We start from the raw sequence: 25338 nt of genomic DNA on the forward strand, positions 1-25338 counted from the left end.
TACTCTTGGCTCTTCATTGATACCACACCAAAACCCAGCAGAGGAAAGGCTAATTGCCACATGAAATCTGAAACCATGGCATCCATTGCTCTTCCTGACACCGACACCCATGTGTGATTCTGTAACACAGAGCATTAGGGAAGCACGGTTCACTATTGTCACATTTCACGTATAATATCCTGTAATGTCATGTAACCTCTAGAAAAATCTGTACACGTGAGAGAATGAGTGAAGAGGAAAACAGAATCACAGTCGTATTAAAGCAGAGGGAAGCCGCCTCACAGAGCTGCTGGCTGGAACTGTCCACCCTTCACCTCAGATGCACACTCACTAGCTCTTTATGTTTTGTCCCATTTGCTTTTTCATTCTCTCTCTGTGTGCCTGTTTTTGTGAGTCATTTGAGAATGGATTGTATATGTGCACCTTTAGCACTAAGCATTTCAGCGTTTGTGTCCTTAGAACAGTAGTTTGAATGTTCCCTGAGGACATTTGGTTGTGTTTAGAGACATTTTTTGTTCTCACAACCAGTAGGGGAGGTGCTGCCGGCATCAAACAGTGAGAGGTCAGAGCAGTAGCGAGCACCCTGAGGTGCGCAGGCCAGCCCCCCAACAAAGACTTGTCCAGCCCAGAGCGGCAACAGTGGAGGTGAGAAAGAAGGGTGTTCTTTCACGTGACCGTAGTATAGTAATCAAAAGTGGGAAAATTAACACTGATCCAACAGTAATGCCCCGTTTATATTCAGATTTTGGATATTGTCCCAATAATAACCTTTATAGCTTTTCTCGATATGTGTGCAAGGCTCACACGTTGCATTGTTGCTTTAGTCGCCTTTAATCTGAAATAGTTCCTCAGCCTTTCTTGACCTTGATGTGTTTTTTTTTTGGCTGTGTTGGGTCTTCGTTTCTATGCTAGGGCTTTCTCTAGTTGTGGCAAGCGGGGGCCACTCTTCATCGTGGTGCGTGGGCCTCTCACTGTCGCGGCCTCTCTTGTTGCGGGGCACAGGCTCCAGACGTGCAGGCTCAGTAGTTGTGGCTCACGGGCCTAGTTGCTCTGCGGCATGTGGGATCTTCCCAGACCAGGGCTCAAACCCATGTCCCCTGCATTGGCGGGCAGATTCTCAACCACTGCGCCACCAGGGAAGCCCAACCTTGATGTTTTTGAAGGGTGCGGGTCAGCTACTTGTAGCATGTGCCTCAGTTTTGTGTCATGCATTTTGGGCATGAATACCACAGAAAGAGTGTTTTCTTCTCAGCGCATCATCTGTCATATCAGGAGGCATACCTGGTTTGTGTCGGTATCGGTGAAGTTCATGTTGATCTTTTGGTTAAGATGGCGTCCTCCAGGTCTCCACCATCATTATGGTTATAGTTACTGTTAATTATAGTAATAATAATTACCACGTTGGACTTCCCTGGTGGCGCAGTGGTTAAGAATCCGCCTGCCAGGGCTTCCCTGGTGGCGCAGTGGTTGAGAATCTGCCTGCCAATGCAGGGGACGCGGGCTCGAGCCCTGGTCTGGGAAGATCCCACATGCCGCGGAGCAGCTGGGCCCGTGAGCCACAGCTACTGAGCCTGCGCGTCTGGAGCCTGTGCTCCGCAACAAGAGAGGCCGTGATAGTGAGAGGCCCGTGCACCGCGATGAAGAGTGGCCCCCGCTTGCCGCAACTAGAGAAAGCCCTTGCACAGAAACGAAGACCCAACACAGCTAAAAATAAATAAATAATTAATTAATTAAAAAAAAAAAAAAGAATCCGCCTGCCAAGGCAGGGGACACAGCTTCGAGCCCTGGTCCGGGAAGATCCCACATGCCACAGAGCAACTAAGCCCATGCACCACAACCACTGAGCCTGCGCTCTAGAGCCCACATGCCACAGTTACTGAAACCCATGTGCCTAGAGCCCATGCTCCGCAACAAGAGAAGCCACTGCAATGAGAAGCCCGCGCACGGCAACAAAGAGTAACCCCCGCTCGCTGCAACTAGAGAAAGCCTGCGTGCAGCAACAAACACCCAACGCAGCCATAAATAAATGAATGAATCAATCAATCAATCTAGTAGGAAATTGTGGGGAGATACTTTAAATCTCTGTAATTTATTGAAGATAATTGTTTTGAAGTTCAACCCATTTTATCAGAGCTGTAGATCTGATCATTAATTCTTTGATTTTCAAAAAATACTTTGCTATGTTTCCATAAACTTTAATATTTGGATAAATTTTTTTCCCTCTAGCTGTTCTCCACATTTCTTCTTCTATTTATCACTATACCTAAGCATTCTCCATAAAACTCAAGTTATATAGTAACATCTTTTTTTTACTGTTGTATGATAATTCTTCCATGTCTTTTCACTGAATTCCTTTAAAAGAAAAAATATACCTGAAAAATGAATAGAAAAAGGAGATAAGCAATGGGGTCAGTGAGACATGATGGTGCCGGCACGTGCTTCTTTTTGGCAGAGATCATGGGTAATTGTTGTGTTTTGTTTTTAAAGATTTTCAAAATGGATAAAGATATTCTGGAAATGTAGCAATGCCCCCCCCTTATAATTAATTTATTTACTTTTTATTTTTATTTTTTGGCTGCTTTGGGCCTTCGTTGCTGCGCGCGGGCTTTCTCTAGTTGTGGCAAGTGGGGGCTGCTCTTTGTTGCGGTGCACGGGCTTCTCACTGTGGTGGCTTCTCTTGTTGCGGAGCATGGGCTCTAGGCGCCCGAGCTTCAGTAGTTGTGGCTCACGGGCTCTAGAGTGCAGGCTCAGTAGTTGTGGCGCACGGGCTTAGTTGATCTGTGGCATGTGGGATCTTCCTGGACCAGGGCTCAAACCCGTGTCCCTGCATTGGCAGGCAGATTCTTAACCACTGCACCACCAGGGAAGTCCAGGTTTCCAAAATGAGTAAGTGGGCCACAAATGTCCTAAAGCAATCAGTGGTTGTTTCTACTTTTTTCTTTTTCCAGCTTCAGCTTACAAGGATTCTGATTCTTTCTCTCAAATCATTTGAAAAAAGAAATGAAGTATACTGCAAAAATTCTAACTTAATAACAAGTTAATCAACTTTGAAGAGAGAAATAAAATCAAGCAATCTGGGTTGTTTAGTGTCTTATAAGAAAGCCAAATGATACTTGTCTCTCCGTGGTCTCTTATTTCTGAATTATAGAGCCAGAGGAGAAGCTGACACTCCAGCAGCCCTGTGCCTGTCATGCAGAAAGGTCTCGTTGTGTCATGGAACAGCAGAGGTCATTCTCCATCTTCTCTCCTTTCCACTACAGGGCTACACCAAGTCCATTGATATTTGGTCTGTAGGCTGCATCCTGGCAGAGATGCTCTCCAACAGGCCCATCTTCCCGGGGAAGCATTACCTCGACCAGCTGAACCACATTCTGGGTAAGGTTCCTGAGCATTCTGGGGACCCACTGTGTACATCAGAGTACCCTCATGAAATTCAGAAGAGTTCCAGCAACTCTTCAACCTGTGATGGACATGAGCTTTTTTTTAATCTTCCTTGATTTAAAACATTAAGGACTTTGTAAAAAGCATTGGGAGGTAGTGAGAAGACATTGAATGTCAGTGCCCATTCCGCCCCACTGCTGATGGTGTGCAGTTGGTTTACCTTGGTCTTGATAATTAACAGCTGATTATTTTATCTGATAGGTATTCTTGGATCCCCATCCCAGGAAGACCTGAATTGTATAATAAATTTAAAAGCTAGAAACTATTTGCTTTCTCTTCCGCACAAAAATAAGGTGCCATGGAACAGGCTGTTCCCAAATGCTGACTCCAAAGGTAAATGTGATTTCATTGATTATTTTTCTTAGGCTTAGCTTTTATTTGTTTCTTTGTCTTATTCATTAAAGCAGTAGGTCACTAGTCTATGGCTGTTGGATAATGCCTTATTTGGTGCTCACTCTTCATTGCTTTCTTCCCTCTTATTTAGGAGCGGTGGCCATAGGGTAAGGGAGTCTGGAGGTGACTGTTTAGTTTTCCACATTTTAGTTCCTTTGCTACTTTTTAACTTGGATTAAGTTCAGTTTTTTTAAGGTCATCTTGTCATTTGATCATTTTGAAAGTCAGGTTTATCACAGAATAATTCACATAGAGTAAAATTCACCCTTTTTAGTTGTGCAAATCTTTGAATTTTAACAAACGTATGCAGTCCTGTAACTTCACCACAGTCAAGTTTTGGAGCATTCCCACCGTCCCCAAAAGTTGCCTCGTGCCCCTTCGTAGTCAGTTCCCTCGCCTAGTCCCTGGCAATCAACATCTGATCTGGTTCCTGTCCCTATGGCTTTACCTTCTCCAGAATGTCATAGAATTGCAATTATGTAATATGTAGCCTTTTATGTCTGGATTCTTCCACTCAGCAGAATGCATTTCAGATTTAGATTTATCTGTACTGGTGCCTATGGCAGTCTCCTCAACAAATGGTGCTGGAACAATTAGACATTTGTGTGCAAAAAATAAGTAACATGGACCTAAACAGAAGGACTAAAGCTATTAAGCTTTGAGAAGAAAACCAGGATAGAATCTTCATGGCCTTAGGTTGGGTGAAGATATCTTAGATATGTTCCAAGAGCATGTTCCATAAAATAGAAAGGTTATACATTCAATTTTAGTCTTTGATATCTTATAAGTTAATTTTGTTTAATAATTATATTATCCTTCATTCCTGCTTAACATGTACCTGTTAAATATATTAGGCAGCTATTTTTTTAACTTTATACTGTCATAAAAGTGTGGTAGGCAGAATAATGACCCCATGCCCAAAGATGTCCGTGTCCTAATTCCCGGAAACTGAATCCATGTTAGGTTACATGACAGAGAGGGGTAAGGTTACTCGTCAGCTAACTTTAAGGTGGGGAGATTAGCATGGGTTGTCCAGGTGAGCCTGGTGTCATCATAGGGGTCCTTAGAGTGGAAGGAAGAGGTCAGAGGAGGGAACCCGAGAACAGCTTGCTGACATGTTGGTGCAGTGATTTTACAATATTTACATCCAGTCTGCTGTTGACTGGATTTTAGCTTTTTCTAATATGTGTGTATGCATATATGTGTGTGTGTGTGTACATATATGTGTATTTTTTAACGTTAACAACGATTTACTTAGATGTTAAATTTGTTTTATGTGTTGACCTGAGCCAAGTTTCAGAAACACTTGGTTTAAAATTGAATTTCTTTTGGATATAAGAGGAACTGTCTTTTAAACTCTCTGATATAAAGGTAGTGTATGATTATGGTAGACAGTTTGGACGTATAGAAGAAGTAGATCAGAGAATAAGAAATAGTCTTAATTATCAGAATCCCAAGATAACCTTTAATGTTTGCTCTACCAAAGTGTGCACAACTTCTACCTATTTAGTTATATAATGTATTCTAGTTGCAGAATTTTCAAAATTAGAACTTCCCATGCCTTGCACGTGTTACTGATTAGATTGGCTTGTGTGCTGTATCGTCCATCCCAAACATGTTACCTACCTAGATCTGATTTCCTGAGTTGCCTTTTTTAAGAGGTGTGTACATAACAAAACTGTATAATTAAGACCTTACAAGAAACAGAACTCTTGGGCTTTTCTTCTGTTTGTTTCCTCACTCTTTTCTCTAGTTAGTCATAATTTGCATCAAACTATTTGAGGTTTTTTTTAGCTTATTTTCCTTAGGTTCAGGTCATGAACTTTGAGATTGGTTCTTTCAGATAATAATTAACCCCACTAAAATCCAGTTAAATTTGAATTGTAGGTATTGGGTGAATATAATGAAAAAGCGGGGAAGAACTATACATAGAATCAAGTGGAAAGATGGAGTTTAGTGCTGAAATGGGCATAAAACATCATGTGTCCAGAGCACAGGCTTTGCAGCCAGACCTCCCTGGTTCAGTCCACAGCCCAGCCGCTTACCAGCTGAGCATCCTTTGGACAAACTACTTAACCTCTCTGGGCCTCTGTTTTCCCACTTATAAAACATTAGTACCTGTATCACAGGGTTTTGTGAATGTCTATACTTCTGGTATTGGTAGGACTAGGTTCTGAGATCTCAAGACAGAGTTTTTCATTTATATATCTTGGGTCCTTTCTATGTCTCTCTAGTTATAAAGAACGGGTACATAATGTTCCCTTGTGGGTGGCCTGTAGTGTCTTTCACAACCTCATGTTGGACATTGACGTTCACATCAGTTATCTGTTGCTGTGCAACAAACCCCTCCACAACTCCGGGCCTTCAGATCACCCCATATGATGCTGCACACCTGAAACTTAGAAACAGTTCAGTCAAACCAAACCAAACTATAACTAGGTTAATGTGGCACCTTGTGAAATGAGATATAGAAGAGGATCTTACTAAAATTGACCCTTATTACCAAAAATTTTAAAAACCCGACCAGCACATATTTGTTGCAAAGCCCACGGGGCTGGGTGCAGCTGGGCGGGTCTGCTCGGCTCGCCTCATGCTGCGTAGCCTAAGGGTGCCTCACAGCACCTAGCACCCCGTTGGCTCTTATCCTACAGTGGACCAGACTGGGCTTCTCATGCTGGCAACGGCATTCCAAAAGAACCAGAGCAGGAGCTGCAAGGTCTCTCCTGGCCGGGTCTCAGAAATCGACATTTCTGCCACAGTCTGTTGGTCAGAGCACATCACAAGGTCAGGCCCGACTCAAGAGGGGGAGAAATGAATCCACCCCTTCGTGGGAGGAGCTGCAGAGAAATGGGGGCCATATTTATCTGCCACCAGGTTGCTTCTAGTTTCTTACTACAGCATTGGTAAATGTATTCATTTAATAAATAGATGGGTGTCTATTCTAAGGCCCTGGACATAGAACAGCAGCAGTAAAACAGATTTAAGAACCTGCATGCAGGTAGCTAATAGTCTAGATTTGCATGAAAATAACAGGAAGAAATGAATGGAAGACCTCGGGGATCTCAAGAAATTAAAACTTTCAAGCTGAAACACTGGTGCTTTTAAGTCTGGTTAATAGTATTGGGTTAGCCAAAATGTTTGTTCAGATTTTTCCATAAGATCTTATGGGAAAACCCCAGTGAACTCAAATAGTTCACAGAAAAGGAAATGTAAATGCCTCTTAAATATAGGAAAAGGGACTCATTGTTATTTATTATATGAGATACGAACATTGAAAGGTCAGTAATTCCATTTTTTTCCCACTCATCACAGTAGCAAGAATCACAGAGTTTGATAACCCACTGTGTGGTCAAGGCTGTGGGGAAGGGGGATCTTCTCAGAGGCAGCTGGTGGAGTGTGAATCCATGGAGTCTCTCTGAAAGGCAGCTTGGCAATTCTGTCACATGTCTTTTGTTCCAGCAATTCTGGGTATTGCACTTTTGGGTTTGCCAACCAAATGGGGGGAAGTGACATTTTAATTTGTTTTTCTTTAATTAAGAGTGAGGTTGAATATTTTTTCACATGTTTGTTGGAAATTTCTGACTGCTGAGTCTCTTGAACCAGTAGTAGTGTAGATTTTTCTTCAAAGGAATCTAGCTTAGGATTCTCTCCAAAATTACTCCCATGAGGGGGAAGAAATGATTATTCTTCAGCAGATGGTACTGGGCTAGTTGAATAGCTATTTGGAAGAAAATCAGTTTAAATCACTAGTCACACATCAAAGTGAATTCCAAAACAATTGATGATCAAATACTTTTTTAAAAATCATACTATTAAAAACTAACAGGGACTTCCCTGGTGGTGCGGTGGTTGGGAGTCCGCCTGCCAGTGCCGGGGACATGGGTTCGAGCCCTGGTCCGGGAGGATCCCACATGCTGCAGAGTGACTAGGCCCGTGCGCCACAGCTACTGGGCCTGCGCTCTAGAGCCTGCGAGCCACAACCGCTGGGCCCGCGTGCCGCAACTGCTGGGGCCTGCAAGCTCTAGGACCTGTGCTCAGCAACAGGGAGAGGCCACCGCAACGGGAGGCCTGCGCACCGCAGTGAGGAGTGGCTCCCGCTCACCACGGCTGGAGGGGGCCCGCGCGCGGCAGCGAGGACCCAACGCAGCCAAAAATAAATAAATTTATTTAAAAAAGGAAAAAAACTAAATATTCAGAGCATTCAGTATTTTTCTGATCTCTGCATGGGGGAAGAATATCTTCATAAGCTTTAAAAACAAACCAGGATGGCGCAGTGGATAAGAATCTGCTTGCCAGTGCAGGGGACGCGGGTTCGATCCCTGGTCCGGGAGGATCCCACATGCCACGGAGCAACTAAGCCTGTGTGCTACAACTACTGAGGCTGCGCTCTAGAACCTGCATGCCGCAACTACTGAAGCCCACGCACCTAGAGCCCGTGTTCCGCAACAAGAGAAGCCACCGCAAGGAGAAGCCTGCACACCGCAATGAAGAGTAGCCCCCACTCGCCACAACTAGAGAAAGCCAGTGCGCGGCAACAAAGACCCAACACAGCCAAAAATAAATAAACTAATTTTAAAAAAAAAAACAAAACCAAGGAGACAAACATAAATGAAAGGTAGTAGATTTAAAAGTTTAAAATTTAAACTAGATTAGACCAGGTGTGGACAAATAGGTGTAATTTGCTCTAGATTGAATAAAATTTAAAGAATCCCTGTCCTGTTTTGTTGATGGCCACATACATGGTGGTTAGGTTCTGTGCTCTGTGATAGGCCTCCTGAGTGCAGACTTGTGACCTCACTTTTTCACATTTTCCTCGTCTCAAAATTGGGGCAAGTTTTACCCATCTCATAGGATAACTGGGAAGGTTGAGAGCTAAGAACATTAGGGAGGGTTAAGAACAGTAGTTCTTAATGTTAGACTTCTCGTTAATGTTATTAGTGTTTAAAGAGCAGAGAGAAATCTAAGACATCAGTGGATAAATACATGAGCAAAGGACAGGAACACACAACTTCCATGGAGAGGTACTGAGCCGAGGGTCACTGTGGGAGGAGCCAGTCGGGAGTTAGCAGTTGAGAGTTTAGTCTGGGCCGTGTTAAATTGTTAGAAACGGCTTCCCTGGTGGCACAGTGGTTAAGAATCTGCCTGCCAATGCAGGAGACACGAGTTCGAGCCCTGCTCCAGGAAGATGCCACACGCCACGGAGCAGCTGAGCCTGTGCGTCAAAACTACTGAGCCTGTGCTCTAGAGCCTGCGAGCCACAACTACTGAGCCTGCGTGCCACAACTACTGAAGCCCGCACGCCTAGAGCCTGTGCTCCGCAACAAGAGAAGCCACCACAGTGAGAGGCCCACACGCAGCAATGAAGACCCAACGCAGCCGAGAATAAATAAATAAATTTTTTAAAAAATTGTTAGAAACAACCTCAGCGCTAACTGTTCATTGTTCATGGATCAGAGTCAACTGATACATCTACTCAAAGGAATATTATATCAAGTCCCTAAAAGTGATTTTTACAAAGTTTTTGTAGCATGGGAAAATACTAATGAGCAGTGTTGACTGAGGAAATAACACAGCCTTTGTTATGTATAATATCATCTCAACTGTGTGAAAGAAGATGCACAGGGAAATTCTACAAAACGTGTCCAGAGATGAGCAGTGGTTCCCACTGAGTGATGGGGCTGTGGGCGTGGGGTGAGTCATCACAGACTGGAGGGTCGGCTCTTTGAGGCCTTCTCCGTCCACTTCATGAGAACCCACTGGGACTGGCCTCAGCCCGAAGAAGGACTTCACCGGCTCTTGGAACCGACGGGCCCAGCAGGGCTTGGATTCCGGGCGTAGCCGCTTTGCCCAGAACCTGGACTTTGTCATTCAGCGTTGCCTTCCTCTGTTCCATCTTTCTTGTTAACCAGCCTCTTTTCTCGTGGTGACACGATGGCCACCACCATCTCCAGGCTCACACTGACCTGTTTCCTGATAGTTTTAGCTCAAGTGTGGGGCTGACGCTCACTTCCTCTGTGTCCACACCCTTGACAGTCATTGTGGCCAAGAGAACCTGGTGAATGTGGCCGAGCTGGTGTCACCGCTCCCACGGGCAAGCCTGAGAGCTCCCGCATGGCAAGTGCAGCTCCGTGTGGTTAGAGAGCAGGGGACACCGGTGCGCAAAGCCAGCAGACAGCTGTCAGCGCGTGAAGAAAGATGAGGAATTCTGTTCTCTTGGTCCCACTTTTGTTTTTCGTTTTTTGTTTTTTGGGAGTTTTTTTTTGGCCATGCCATGCGGCATGCGGGATTTTAGTTCCCCAACCAGGGGTCGAACTGGTACCTCCTGCAGTGGAAGTGCGGAGTATTAACCACTGGACTGCCAGGGAATTCCCCTATTTTTTGAAATTTTTAAAAATGCTGTTCTTGTGAGAAGTCTGTGTCCATTTCTCAGATAACCTGGTATTTGAAAAGCCTCCAGACTTTATTACTGCTCCTGTAAATGCGTATACATACATATAAGTTCTCAATGGGATAATAAGCTGTATCCTATTTCATTACCTACAGAGAGTTTCTGTATACAGAGAGTGGGAGTCCTGAGCTGACAATAGATTTAGGAGTTTTTTTAACAGATGGCATTTGAAATCCTGGAAGAGGCTGGGGAGGTGAAGAGTGAGATGTAAAGAGCTGGACAAGAATCTTCCCTGGGCAGTGCGGGAGGGATGGGGACTCTTGCAACCTGTAGAGGAGATGGACACAGATAACGGCTTGTGAGAATGTGGCCGAGTCCAGCACCTCCACGTGGCACAGAGGCCTCCAGTTCAGGTCATGGGTGACCACATAAGAGGAGTGGGAACACGGAGACTGAAAGGACTGGGCCAGGTGAGGGCAGCAGGGGGAGCCACACAGCAGGGAGGATCGACTTTGGGTGGGGAGAGGGTCCCCTCTTTCCACAGAAGGATGCATGTGGATCTGGTGGAGGAATGTCCAGGAAGGTCACCCCTGGGGATCTTGATTTTCTCAGAAGGATGTGCTGAGAGGAATGAGGGCCAGTGGGCAGGAAGGGCATGATCCACCCATGTGAGTAGAGAAGGGCTGACCAGGGCTTTCCCCGAGCTCTTGGGGACCATGATAAGATTAAAGATCTTGAGTTTTTGTGGCTCAGCAGTTCTTGGTAGTGTGCTCCTTAGACCTCTAAGGTCCCCAAGATCCTTCCAGGGGGTTGGTGAGGGGAAAACTTCTTTCATGACGACACTGAGGCATCCTGCACCCTGTCCCTTGTGCTGCCATCTGTGCTCAGTGCAGGGCGAGGCGGCAGTGCCAGCCTCCCAGCTAAAACCAGGGCAGCTACGTGTGAGGTGCCCTTGGTGAAGCAGCACAGAGAACTTGCTTTGTTGTGTGCTGTCCTTTGTGCCAGTCTTTTTAGTGCTCCATGTGACAGCGTGGGATAAGTGCACGCAGAACACATCTGCCACGTACTGAGTGCAGTGGTTTCCTCAAAGGATAGTGCTGTGCAGTTGTTTGAATCGTGAGTTGAATTAGCCGCTTTTTAATAATTGATCCTCAGTAGTTTTCAAGAGTAGGGCTCTGAGATCAGAAAGTTTGAGAAGCACTGTTGCAGTGGCACAGTCTACACAGGTGACCTTTTTCTCTGGCCCTGCTCAGAAATTCGAGCTGAGGATGGAAGTGACAGGTGGCAACCTTGATCTGGGATCAGAGTGTTGCTGGGTAGGTGAGATGGCCCCAAAGCAGTGCTGCCAGCCGGGTGCCAGCCGCCCCAGGACCTGGAAGAAGTGATTGATGAGCTGGAAGGGTGGGGTCATGTTGCTGCACACCCCCCGGAGTTAGAGGGGAGGTGTGGGCTCATGGCCACCACCAGGGAGAGTCAGGATCGTGGTCGGATGTCATCCTGGCCTTGAAGGGGCTACAGTCTTTTAGGGGAAATAAAATCTGCATCCAAGGAAGCATATGCACAGCCAGCGTGATTCATACGTCAGAGTGGTGCCAGCGGGATGCTGAGCATGTGGGAGGAGGGAGGCCGGGCTCTCTGACTGTGGGAGCAGCACCTGCCAGCTGCTTCCCATCTCCCCCCGCTCCCCTCCTGTAGCTGCGAGCAGTGCAGAAATAACGCTGCAGTCAAAGGAGGCTGGAGAGCCAGTCAGTTTTCAAGTAGCAAAAAAAAAAAAAAAAACTCTTTTCTTTTGAAATTGTTGGCTAGGATTGAACTTGAAGGAACTGAAAGGTCTGTTTTAGGCGTGCGTCAGCTGCAGAGCATCCAGTTGCCTTAGAGTGCATCCCTCCTTAATATCAACAAGACTTGGAATTTAAAAATAATGCTGTTAGACTCTTGACTGTGGCTGGGCCCTCGGCTTCTCCTGACATGGACGGAGGTTATCTGATCTCAAGGCAGTCCTTGGGGAAATGTCTGTGAGCTCTAGGGGAGGGGTGCGGGTGCGGGAAATGAGGTCGGTTTTAGTACCTGTGTTAGGTATGGTAGGGCTCTGAGGCCCAGCAGGTGTGTTCGCCCGTCATCCAGTTTGAAAATGTACTATTTGTAGAAATTCATTATGTGGGCTTTAAAAAAAAGTACTGGTTTTCACACTTCACTTTATGGACATGAAAAAAGTCCTTTGTTGTGTGGAATTTCTCATCATGTCCAACACACAGTGTACCACATCGATGATCTCCTGATTGAAGGTGAGTAGGGGTGGTGTGCAGGGATGTGCACGTGGGGGCCCCGACCTCGGGCAGTGGGGCACCCCACCCACCTGCTCTCTCCTGGCGACTTCCTGGCCAGCCGCCGGCTGCTCTCCATCGGGGAGCACATTTCCTAGTGACTACAGTGATTTTCCATCACCGTTCTTTATCCTAGAGCTTAGAGTCGGGTGCTCATTTGCAGATGGACGAGGTTGATAACCTAATAAGAAACTATTACCATGAGTAACAAGGCTTCATTAAGTAGATGCCAGTGCTTTTGTTTTTGTTAGTGTCAATACATTTTCTAAAAATGTGTGTTCTTAATAATTACCTAGTAGTTTTTAGATTTATTTCTTGGAGCCCTTGGATTTCTCAGGGGTGTCTCAGGGCCGTGAGCACCACTGGTCTGAGCATTGTTAAATAAAAGGAGACAGTTTTAAAAGAAGCCCTCTTTGTTACCTCTTTACCAGAACAGTGATGTCTTCTCTAGCATGTATTCTCCCTCATTGAAACCTACTTCTGACACTAAATACAGGAAGCATTTTGTCACATGACCCTTAACCCTGGTCCCAGCTGCTGTCAGCCGTGCCCCTTGGCTGTCCTCGCGGCCTGAGGTGGTGCCTAGACACTCTGCAGAGGGCCCAGGGCAGGCTGCTCAATGGCCACCGCCTCCGGCTTGTTCCTGTTGGCCCTGCACTTGCTGCCTTGCTGCATTGTCGACATGAAAGAGGTGGTCAGGGCTGAACTGCCGGCCAGGTCGAGAGAATACTTGTAGTTTGGGGCCTTGGAGAAAGACGCCAGGCTGCAGAGCAGGCCAGGGGGCCTGTGCTTTACACATGCCTCTCAGCTGGGACCTGGAAGGAGGAGGCTGAAACCACATGGGAGGCAGTGACCATTGCAGAAGTGACTTTGGAGTTGACTTAAGAGCAGTACATACATAAAACCTCTGCTTTTGACCCTGCGAGCAGAGCCATGATTTAGGACAAGGTTTTGGGAGCAGACTTGGGCTTGAATCCTGGGCACTATGTGGAGCCTTTGCTGAGCACATCACCTTCGTGAGTCTGGGTCTCTACTAGCAGGTGCTCAGACTCAAGCTCAGAGATGGAACAGGCACCCCTGGGTGGCGGGGGCTCCTTTAGCTCGGTTGTCTTGTGGGTCAGTGGACTTAAACAGGAAGACGAGAGAGTATTTCATTGACTGTTTCTTTGGCTTCTCACCTCTGTAAAACCTTTCTCTTTGTAGCTCTGGATTTACTGGACAAGATGTTGACGTTCAACCCTCATAAGAGGATTGAGGTGGAACAGGCTCTGGCCCACCCGTACCTGGAGCAGTACTACGACCCAAGTGACGAGGTGAGAGCCTGCACCCGCCCGGCTGAGTGGCCCTGCCGTCATGTGCCTGAGACTAGTGCTGTCCCCACAGCCTGAAACCCCTTCCTCTAGGTCCCCTGCATAGGGTGGGGCTGGGGAAGTGGAGGGGGAGGGGAGCACAGACAGGGAAGGGATCCCAGGACTGTGGTCACGGCCTGTGGCAGGAAGAGACATGGAACCGCAGGGCCCGCCCTGAGGGTGGAGGGGAGGAGGGGACAGGTCAGCCAGGACAGTCCCACCAGAGCTTGGTGGCTTCGTGTCTGCCTCCCTATGTGCCTCCCTAGAGACACGAGAGCCTGTCATGATGAGGAATGCTGGTCACAGAGGTGCGTGTGCGAGTCTCCAGTGCACACTGGGCATCCAGGTGAAGGTGCTGTATGTCGGGCATCTTCTGTCCAAAAGTCCCCATTCCTTGGCTCTTTGGTTCCTCTGGGGGCTCACTTTTAACTTTGTTCTCTGGAGGATAATGAAGGAAAGTGCAGTAGGAACCAGAAATGTGGATCTTTCTAGTTGAGGCTCAAATGCATAGACAGTAAGCCTTCACACTCCTGTTTTTAAAAAAGGGAGAACCAAGAGGAGTGTGTTAAAGGGGAAATGGAAGAGGAAAGGAAGAACTAACTACAAAAGTGAAAAGCAGTTACATGAAAAAGAGGAAATCAAACAGGAAGCATTTATCAGTCAGCTTCCCCTTCCACAGCCTTTCCCGGAAACAGTTGACGCGACCTCCGTGGTACATAACAAGGCAGCAGCTGAGAACATGGGACCTGGGGCTCTTACTGCCCTGTGAGCTGGCAGTTTCCTAAGCCCCACGTCCTACTTTCAGGCTGGGGTGGTACCCCACACCCCAAGGGGGCCAGGCAGATTAGAAGGGTGGCATGTGTAGGGTCCCGTACGTCGAGCCCTCCTTCAGGGAGGGGAGCTGCTTGTTTTTCTCTTTTCCCCCTTTCAAGAGGCCAGGGCCTAGCGCAGAGTTTGGGGTGCACGTTTCCTTCCCCTTAATACCTGGTGTGAGGGTGACACGGATAAGGTCTGGGGTGCCTGGTAACAGCTGTATCGTCATCAGGTTCTGTAACATTGCATTCATTTGGGGGCGGGTACTTACAAATCAAAATATTAACTGACTAATTACATCTTTTATCATTGAGTATGCATGGAGGTTTTTTGATATGAATAGACAGTATTAGCTTTCTGGTTATTTATAGAGAGTATACTAAAAAAAAGCGAAAACTTGCAGAAAAAGACAAGAAAGATCACTTTGTAGTCTTGTTATGCAGTTATCATTATTAAAATTTTGGAGTGTTTCCTTCTCAGTCTTATATTTCTATATCTAAATTTTAAAAATAAAGTAGAATTCATTCTGTTTAACACAAATATGGGCATTTTGCCATGATTTTCACCTTGCTTGCGGCTTCATTTTTTAATGGCTCCATAATATTTCTTCATATAAAGATAACCGTAATGTATGTAATCAAATGCATTTATTCAAGTATTGAAGGTCTTGATTGTGTACACATACCACCACCAGCAGCAGCCCTCCCATCACAGCAGATTCCTGTGGCTGCCATGTGCATGCAGTGCCTGAAGACATTGGAGAATCATGTGGGGACGCTCCCTCTCACTGGTTCAGGGCTCTCGGGAGGTGCACTTCCGGGACTGGGGCGCAGCACAGGGCTGCTCATCACAGGTGCCAGTCCTGCCGTCTCAGTTCCAGAGCCTGAGCCGTGGTCTTTCTGTGGAGCAGTGAATGACTGCCTCAACCACAACCACTTTTGTCTAAACATTCTGTTTTCTTTTCAAGCCCATCGCCGAAGCACCGTTCAAGTTTGACATGGAATTGGATGACTTGCCCAAGGAAAAGCTCAAAGAACTCATTTTTGAAGAGACCGCTAGATTCCAGCCAGGATACAGATCTTAAATTTCTCAGGTACCTGGAGCTTTACCATATAGTAAATCCTAGCAGAGGAGACAGGTAAAAAGTGTTTAAAAAGAGGAAACACAAATCTCAATTTTAGAGAATATACGGAATGGGAGAGAGAGTGGGGCTTGTTGTGTTAGAACTCTGTAGAAATGAGCAGTGAGATAAAGAATTATGACCAAGGGTTGAGGCACCTTCTGGGGAAATGTTTTGGACAGACCAGCCCGGGACAACTGGATGGCCGGGCAGCGGGGTCTGCAGACAGGTGACCGAGGGGGCTCCGGGCAGGGTTACGAAGTGGGGGAGTTCTGCAGCGGTGGGCACTGGGGGTTCTCAGCTGGATCTTAAGTCCATTCTCTTCCGCCTGGGCCTTTTTATTTATTTTCACATACTGGGGTCAGGCTGAGGGTTGGTCTGAGGTTGCCTGTGTTGGGCAGCATCCAGGCTTGAGATCAGAAGCTGCTTGAGGTATTTCACACAGAGGGTGTGTGATCAGTCAGGAGGCTGTGGAAGGGCTGGAGAGCAAGAGGTGGGTGGTGGGGCTTCCTGCAGACGGGGGTATGCAGGAGCTGAGGGGAAGCGATGTGGTCAGCAGGCCGGGAGGGTGCCGGGCCCCTGCCGGAACTGCAGCTGTTAGAGCATCACCATTGCTGAGGAGCCCAACTGCCACTGACCCAGGGACCTCAGGGACCTGAGTCACCGCCACCCTCCAGTACCTCTGAAACCCAGGACCACCCCTCCTGAAGAGCCATGTGTCACTAGGGGCAGAAGAAGGAAGGCTTTTCCTCTCAGTGCCTGCCACTGGCAGTCCCACCAGAAGCAGCTGCCAGGGACAGGCAGCGGTGCTAAGGCAGGGTCCCAGCCCCAGAGCTCAGAGCAGGGGACAGGGAAGGGCAGAAGGGGGACCACAAGCAGATGCGATCAGCTCACCTACTCACAGAGCCACCAGGGCTGGACTGGGGCAGAGGAGAGGGTGGGAGAGGAGCTTCCAGACCCGGGGCTCAGACTGGGGTGTGGTCGGGAGAAGCAGTGACTGCAGGGGAGTGAGGGGAGCAGAGCCCGAAAGACCCCGATTACCTAACCAAGCAAGGGAGGGGGACTGGCAGGCCCTTGCTGGGACACACTGGAGGGCAGACTCCAAGCCCGAGCACATGTGCCCCCAGCAGCCAACCTTCAGGAAGTGTCTGAGCGGGAAGGGGAGATGCCGCAGGGGACAGGGAGGCCAGTCCAGTGGGGTTGGAAGCGTTCATCCGTCCACACCTCACATCGGGACAATTTCTTGAAGAATTTGTTGCACACAAGGCACTGCGCGGTCATTCACTGACAGAAGGAAACCGGCCCCTGGGACCCAGCCGTTTTCACCCCTTCCTGGCCTCTCTGCCTGCATTCACGGTGGGGGGATTGTCTCTGCCAGGGACCTGCTCTCCCGTCCCCGTGTCCGTGCCAGGTCGGCCTGGCTGCCTTGGGTGAATAAGCTTTTGTTTGGCTCTTTACAGATTAGGCCACTGACCCCTGGCCTGGAAGGTTGAGCTGAGCAACTTTCTGCACGGTCCCTTCCATGGGTTGCTTTCCTGTGTGTTCGTGGCCCCTGATTTCCCTGCCTTCTGGTTTCAGGGCATACATGCTGTGTGCTCACCCCAGTGAGCAGAACAGACAGGACTGAACGTGACCCCCGAGGAGCACGTGGCCTGAGAGGGGAGAAAGACACAGACCATCATGCACATCTTTGGTGTAGAACATCTGGGGGTGATGGAGCTATCAGTTTGTCATTGTTCATTTAATCCCCGTCATGTACTTCTTAGTGCCAGGTAGGAGGGAACGGATGGGTAAGACCCAGGCTTTGCTTTCTAGCAGCCTGATGGCAGGACCCGGGGAGTCAGGCCCAGCATCGTGGTGCTGCACCAGGGGAGGGTTTGGCCCCAAAGATGCAGAGCGCCAGGAGGGGGTGCCCCGCTGGTGGAGAGGGGCCCGCCTCTCCTCACAGGTGGTCTTAGGTCCTGAAGTGTCAGGGCAGCTGACCCTGGGCAGTCTGGGTGGTGGGACCTCAGCAGGGACTTGTGGGGTGGCTGGTCAGGCAGCAGGCATAGGGGAGCGTGACAGTGACCAGGGTCCTGGGCCGCAGGACAAGGCTGCTGACTGGATGCCTACTGGAGGCCATTAGCACACGGGGACCGAGCCCACCCGGGGCCCACCCCAGCTCTGAGCATCCAGGGTTGGGGCCTGTCACCAGTGGAGGCGGTGGCAGGGGGGTTGCTCTGTGTTTAGTTCACTTCCTCCAGGCACACAGAAGGCACAGAATGTGCTTGTAGCCTGATTTTTTTCCCAAACGTTTTTTAAATGACAATTTTCACCTATTCTGAGAAGTTGAGGGTTTTACAGTAGACACCCATATTCCCACCACCCCAATCCTATGATTAACGCTTCATTATACTTTCTTTGCCTTCTCACGTATCTGTCCATCCATTCCTCCATCTACCCATCGGTCCATCTTGTTTTTTTCTGTGCATTTCAAAGGAAATTTCCAACATCTAGACTGACTTATAATTTAGTCATCTAGAATAGAAAAGTGAGTGCAGAGGAGGGTGGGGCGGGGGCGTTGTTAAGCTCTGGGCCAGGTTCTTACACAGACATTGCCTTTTGATGATCACAGCAGCGTTCTCTGAAGTCAGCACACAGCCCAGGTCTACGACTGACGAAACTGAAGGAGTGTGTTTAAGCATTTTGCTCAAGATTATACATCGGTGGCAAAACTAGGCAGAGAGTCCAGGTCCTTTAGACTCAGAAATCTTTTTTCACCTAGATTTGCTCCCCAGGGAGATGGAGGGACCGTGGGTGTGAGTTCCCACCCTGCAGCGAGGGCAGAACTGCGCAGAGGAGAGCCTGGAGGTGACGGTGCTGTGACACACGGGGCCGCCTGGGAAACGTGCTCGCACAGCTGTGGGGGCTTCGCTGGAGGGGACAGCAGGGACCGCTTCAGAGGAGACCCTAGGTGTCCCCTGCTCGCTGATGTTCTTAGTGGCGGCTCTGAGTGATTGTAAAGGGTCAAAGTATGTTCATTATATTTTGCTTAAGGGGCTCTATTTTAGAAATGTTTTTACTGGAAAGGTAAAAAGGTGTAAGTGGTTAATACATTGTGACAAGTCTCCGATTCCTCCAGCCTCGGGTCAGCCTCATCCTTACAGACCGTCTCCTTACCTGCTTCCCCGAGAAGCTGGGGAAGAGGAGGTGGTGCCTGCCTTTCTTCCTCCTCCACCCGTCAGTGGACTTTCTCGGGGGGTGGGGGAGGACTGATTACTAGGGGCATTAACCTCTTGTTTCCCTTTGGTTTCATTAAAGATAAAAGCATTTAGGGCAGTTTTAGTTTTCTGCCAGCTGCTAGGTGTGGCTTCAGTTCATGGTGGCACGCCTCTAGGAGGAGGGTCACGTCTTGTCCCCGAGCCCGTCTCCCCGAGCAGCAGACAAAGACTATCCACCTGGCAGTGCCTGTGAGCCAGGTGACACCTGCTGGTGGGCGTTTAACAGGCCACGTCTCCAGGGGAAGGAAGGTCTGCTTTGGTCGCATCCTGACACACTCGATTACCCTCCGGCTGTCTCCACGTGGCTTCGTTGTGAGACAGAGAATGTGCAGCTCTCCTCCCCAGGATGGTCCTTGGGGTGGAGGGAATTCCCGTGTCCACCCGCGCCCCACCCCCAGCCGTCTGTGCTCACAGCTGAGAACTGCTAGTCTGTAAACGGGTGGAATGGATTTAACCCAGAATATAATTTCCTCAAGTAAAATAGAGATGTTAGGAGAGTGATGGGGGACCTCGGGGGCCTCTTGAGGGATCCTCTGGCGTCTGCAGGGCTGGGGGGCCTGGCGGGACAGCAGCCATTGGGTCCCCTCCTGCCCTTCCCGGGTCCAGGCCCACCAGCTTCACGCTTCCTACCAGCACTTGGTTGTGCTTGTTGTGCTTAGTCACAGAAAACTTGAGCATTAAAAACAACACACTTTCTGCCTCCTGTGTGGTTGATTCTGACCTCCCTGCTCATCCAGAGAGAGAGAGACGTGCTGAGAAGAGGAGGCAGAAGCGTTTTCCACTTCACACATGTGTTTACAAAGATTCTCAGACTCTGGTTTGGACCGTTGGTTAATAAATGGCATCTGGGGAATACTGACGCTGGCCTGGCTGTGAGTGAGCGTGCGTGTCTCCCCCCTGAGTGTTCTGGAAACATCCTCTGTGAAACGTCTGAGAAGAGGTGCCCGGGACCGGGGAGGGTGGGTGGAGGCAAGCCCACCCTTGAGGAGCCTCGGGTGTGACTCATGCCATGTGGTTCTGATGGAAATGACCTTTTCTGCAGGAGTGTTCTTCCTTTGCTTTTTCACTCTTCCATTTTCCTAGCACTGCTGCTGCTGCCTTTCCCACGTGGTTCACCCTTAGCTCACAGTCGGTCTGTCTGTTTCCCAACAGGACACGGGCTCCGAGGACGGGCCACGCGCAGGCATCGCTGTTCTTCCTCCCAGCTCCTGACCCCGGGCCCGTCTCCAGCCTGTCTCGGCGTGTCCACCTGACTCCTTTGAGCCGTTCGGAGGGGCAGTTTCTGGTAGTTGTGGCTTTTATGCTTTCAAAGAATTCCTTCAGTCCAGAGAACTGTTCCTGGCACCCCTGTGTGTGTCGCCCTCCGGTGACCTGTGGCAGTACGTACTTCAGGGCACCTACTGCTCACCTTGCTTTAGTCACTAATCGCTTTCTGGTTTGAAAGATGCTGTGGTTCCACCCTCCCTAGTTCTCCCTCCCGATGCCCTGCTGACTCCGCCCTCACCGTCGGTCACTGCGTCTCACCTTTCGGGAGGGCGGCGGCTCCTCGGGCACTTTAAGGCAGTGATGGCCCCTCTTTGCACTCCTCTCCCACCCTGCCGGGGCCCCTGCAGCTCGTGCTCCCACCCCTGGACCCTGTGGGTGCTCGTCAGCACCTCTCCTCGTGTCATGTTAATCCCTAGCAGATGTGAGGTATATGTACTGCTTGCCCAGCTTTTAGAAAATTCAGTCCTTTTTCTAAATAAAAGGAAGAAGTCCTGCATTGGGCAGTTCCACCTGTACCATTTACAGGGGCACAACACTTGCCAAAATGTGTTATATGCAGTTCTGGGTGTTTGTAAGACTTATGCAAAAGGATGTAAAGTGGCAGCTTCTCTCGGGATTTGGTGAGAGGTGCGCGAGGTCATGCAGGCTGCCCAGGTGGCGTGGGGCTGAGCTCCACGCCCAGTGGGCACAGGTGCCACAGGCGCTGTGGCCATGCTCGACGCCTGAGGGTCTAGCGGAGAGGAACACTGCATCTTTCAACGAGAAAGTGTACACTTCCTTTTCCTCCTACAGCATGTCAGCATCTCAAGTTCATTTTCAACCTACGATATAACAGTTTGTAATAAAGCCTCCGTGAGCTCATGACTGGAGCACTGTTCTGTCGTCAAGTGCTCGCTCACGTCTCTGATGTCACCGAGCTCAGGCCGTCAGGAGCAGCTAGCACTAGGTTCTGCGTGCGTGGAGCCCTAGCCCCTGCCCTCCTGAGCCCTCTAGTGTTTGTTCCCGCCGCCGCACCCTGTGGTGTGGACTCGGTGTTCTGTCCCGGTGCGGTGCCTCCTCTTGACTCCCCCACTGCTCTCTGTGGTGAGAAATCTGCCTTGTTCAGTAATTACTGTACCCTCGCATGACTGTTACAGCTTTCTGTGCGGAGATGACTGTCCAAGTGCCACATGCCTATGATTGAAACAAAAAATCTATTGTTACCTCTGAGTTGTGTTCCACGGAAAATGCTATCCAGCAGATCACTTAGGAAAAATAATTCTATTTTTAGCTTTTCATTTCTCAGCTGTCCTTTTTTTCTTGTTTGATTTTTGACAGCAATGGAGAATGGGTTATATAAAGACTGCCTGCTAATATGAACAGCAATGCACTTGTAATTCATGAAAATAAATGTACATCTTCTATCTTCATATTCATGTTAAGATTCGGTGTTGATTTCCTCTGGATTAGCGGGTCCAAATGGACCGTCAGGCTCAGTCTGTGCTTTAGAACAGAAAGGCTTGCAGGCCTCCCCTTCCCACCGGGCACTGCCCGAAGACTTTGCTTTACGTCAGGTGATTTAGAAAGGATTTCTGGAGGGTTCTTTTTTCCTTCCACACAGCAGAGAATCAATTCTGACATGTTCGTTTCTTCAGATCATAGGTCTGCAGTGTTCTGTCAGGCTCTGATGAAGCAGTCCAGATGTCTCAGGTTGGATTCTCTGATTCTTTCTAAAGAGGGCCGGCCTGTTTCCCAGTTGAGTGCTGGGAAGGGCTCCACCCCCCACCCCCCAGCCCAGCGTGCTGGTGATCACACCTCACGGGCCAGAGCAGGTGGCTGACTCATCCTCAGAAATCAAAACTATGTCTAGGTTTTTGCCCTGAGATACGTGATTTTCACCTCCATGCACAGAGCTGCCTTGTGAAGGTCCACACAGCATTGAAAAGATACAGAGATTTGACTGTTCTTCGATACGTTTTTAAAGGAGCATTGATAGTTTTATTGCTCTTGTTTCTTTGTACTTTTAAAATGGAATGTTAGCAGTATTATGAGGTTAACCTGCAGTCCTCTAACTAGAAAGAAAGCCATAGCCTTGGTTACTAATCCCTGGGGACTCTAGGCTCTTTCCCCTCCCCCTCACTGGTACCATGGAGTCAGATGGGCATGAAACCACTAACTGCGTCCTAGAGTCCCTGTAGCCACAGGTTGTGTGCTTTTTACTAATCATGCCAAACTTGGTTTAACAGGTCAGGGAATTGTCTTAACCAAGATACCTGTGAAAAGTACTAGCTGTTAGGTGTGAAAGACTCATCATTTGGATCTTTCATCTCTAAAAATGTACAGGTTAGGTCATCTAAATTCATGCTGGTGATCCCGAACGCCTCCATTACTGCTCCGCGCAGATAAGTTTCAGACTGATGGCTTTTTTGGTGTCTAAAATGTAAGCAAAAAATTCCTGTCGAAACATTCCAGTCCTTTCACTTAGTATGAAACAAAATACCTAGCAAGCCAGCGGGATGGACTTGAGAGAACTCAGGACAACTGTGCAGACACAGCCTTCAAAGCTGGTAGAGACACGCAGACTGTGGACGTGAGGGTAGAAGATCACTGCGTTGGTGCGTGGTGTGTTCACATGACTCCTGCTACTGCAGGCACAGCGACGGGTGTGGCGGGGCCACAGTAGTCGGTGGCTGTCCCTGAGGCAGACAGGTGTACTGCCTATGACAAGCCGAGTACCAGTCACGCGCAGACCATTCAGAGGAGACTGACCTTTATTTGCTTACGTGTTAATACAGTTTTTAAATTGGTAATTTTTCTATAGTATGGTAATAGTATGTTAATACACATACATATGCACACATGCTTTGGGTCCTTCCATAATACTTTTATATTTGTAAATCAATGTTTTGGAGCAATCCCAAGTTTAAGGGAAATATTTTTGTAAATGTAGTGGTTTTGAAAATCTGAGCAGTCCTTTTGCTTATACGTTTTAAAGCATTTGTGCTTTAAAATTGTCGTGCTGGTGTTTGAAATATGATCCTCCTAGTACAGATGAGAGGCGTGTTCCACCAGAGGAAACACGCCGTCTTCCTCACTGTGGCCGGCTTGGCATCATGGGTCAGAGACAGGAAATCCAGAGGGATACTGTAGGCTTGCACCAGCTTCCCTGAAGCCCGTGGCCTTTTCTGTGCTGTTTATCCATGTAGAGCACTCAAGATCTGAAACTGCTTTGTTATCTGCTTTGTACTGTTGGTGCCTTCTTGGTATTGTACCCCAAAACTCTGCATAGATTATTTAGTATAATGGTAAGTTAAAAACAAATGTTAAAGGAAGATTTTATTAAGAATCTGAATGTTTATTCATTATATTGTTACAACTTAACATTTATTTGTGGTATTTGTGATTTGGTTAATCTGTATAAAAATTGTAAGTAGAAAGGTTTATATTTCATCTTAATTCTTTTGATGTTGTAAACGTACTTTTTAAAAGATGGATTATTTGACTGTTTATGGCACCTAACTTGTAAAAAAACAAAAACTACAAAAAAATTAGAATCATTAAATTGTGTCCGTGTTACCAAAATAACATAGTACTGTGCATGTCTAGTTTAACTGGAATTTCATACATGAAGATATGGAGTCACCTGGTCCTTTATTACGTTTCCCAAGCAAGTGCGTCTTCTGGTTTGACTTTGCTCATAGTACATGGTGGTAGTACCGTCAGCTGGTGCTCTGGAGGCACTGGAAATCCTAGTGTCCAGCGGGCTGTCCAGAGTGGTCTTCAGACCTTTGGCCGTAGGGGGAGAAGGCGGTGCCACGCGCATCTCCTCTCATCTCCCTGAACTTCAGCGACCCCGCTGCTGGGCAGGTGACACTGGCCGCCTCTTTTCAGACCAAGAAATCATGACCACGGGAGGGACTGTTGGACATTTGGTTCCTGTCACTGTTGGGCATCATGCGGTGGCTTATTTACGAGAAAAGATACCAGCAGTGTCCACGGTGAGACAGCAGGAGCTCGGCTCTGGGCCTCGGACCCGCAGCTGCACCGTGGAGCCGGCACGCTCGCCTTGAGCACGGTGAAGGTTATATACAGATACTTCAAGTGCCTGGCGTAGTACCTCCAAGCAAGCGGTAAATCTTCCTAAATGCTTTTTTATTTCTTTAAGTTTTTGTTGTGAGGCAGCACGACAGTGTCTGCTAAGCAAACTATTTTCTGTTCATCTGAGAGGAAAACTGCCCCAAACATTCTTCGGGCAAATGAGCGGATCCCGCCTGAACTGGGAGTTTCTGAGGGGTGTTTGAAGCACTGGTATTGATTGCATTTGCTTTCCCTGGAGAGATGAACACGCTTTGCTGTTGTCCCAATCCTTTAGACAACGATTCAAATGATCCTCCTCTTAGTGGACACAGGAGTCTGATAACCCTGCGTCCCTCACTTTAATCATGAGCCCCCGGCCTTAGCAGCAGTGCAGCCATTCTGGTTGGCACTGTAGATGGCATCTTGGCTGGCCCCAGTTCACTGTGTTCAGTCAGAACCAGAGCGTCCAGGGCTGACCGTGACTGCAGAGCAGGTGGAGGTGGGAGGGAGGGGGAGAGGGGCTGGGGTGTCTGCAGAGGATTAGCCGAGGCCTGGTGTCATGGGGGCTTGACCACCTGCGGGGCTGAGGCTGGGGGGGCGGGTCCAGGCAGACCCGGGCCATGGGGGTGCTTTCTTTGAGTCCAGCGCCAAGGATGGCTGAGGACAACGGTCATCTTCTAGAGGGGGTGGCGGTGCTTGTGACATGTCTGTCCAGGTGAAATGGGAACAGTGTCGTGAGGAGGAGATCCGAGGAGGCCTGCAGTGGAGCCGACCTGAGGGGCCACGTCATCAGCGGTGACCCACGGCTGGGCGATACGGGGCCTGGGAGAGACGGCTGAGTGACAGCCACGGCCACCAAGGCTGCACAGGCACCTGCCACTGCTGAGCATGCGTGGCGGGAGGTACAGGAAGGTAGGAGGGGATCTGG

At 48.5% G+C, this 25338-nt stretch overlaps 1 protein-coding gene across 1 annotated transcript in view; it reads left to right on the forward strand.

Moving 5' to 3' along the window:
- MAPK1 (mitogen-activated protein kinase 1) overlaps positions 1–21769 on the forward strand; it is an 87923-nt gene extending 66154 nt beyond the window's left edge. Inside the window, exons 5-9 of the mRNA XM_036874241.1 lie at positions 3261–3375; positions 3643–3774; positions 13750–13859; positions 15676–15801; positions 20241–21769. Of these exons, the coding sequence (XP_036730136.1) occupies positions 3261–3375; positions 3643–3774; positions 13750–13859; positions 15676–15792 (474 nt within the window). The 3' untranslated portion in view covers positions 15793–15801; positions 20241–21769. The remainder of the gene's footprint in view (positions 1–3260; positions 3376–3642; positions 3775–13749; positions 13860–15675; positions 15802–20240) is intronic.
- The last annotated feature ends 3569 nt before the right edge of the window (positions 21770–25338 follow it).

This window comes from Balaenoptera musculus, chromosome 14 (genome assembly GCF_009873245.2).
Source record: "Balaenoptera musculus isolate JJ_BM4_2016_0621 chromosome 14, mBalMus1.pri.v3, whole genome shotgun sequence".
NCBI classification, from domain to species: Eukaryota; Metazoa; Chordata; class Mammalia; order Artiodactyla; family Balaenopteridae; genus Balaenoptera; species Balaenoptera musculus.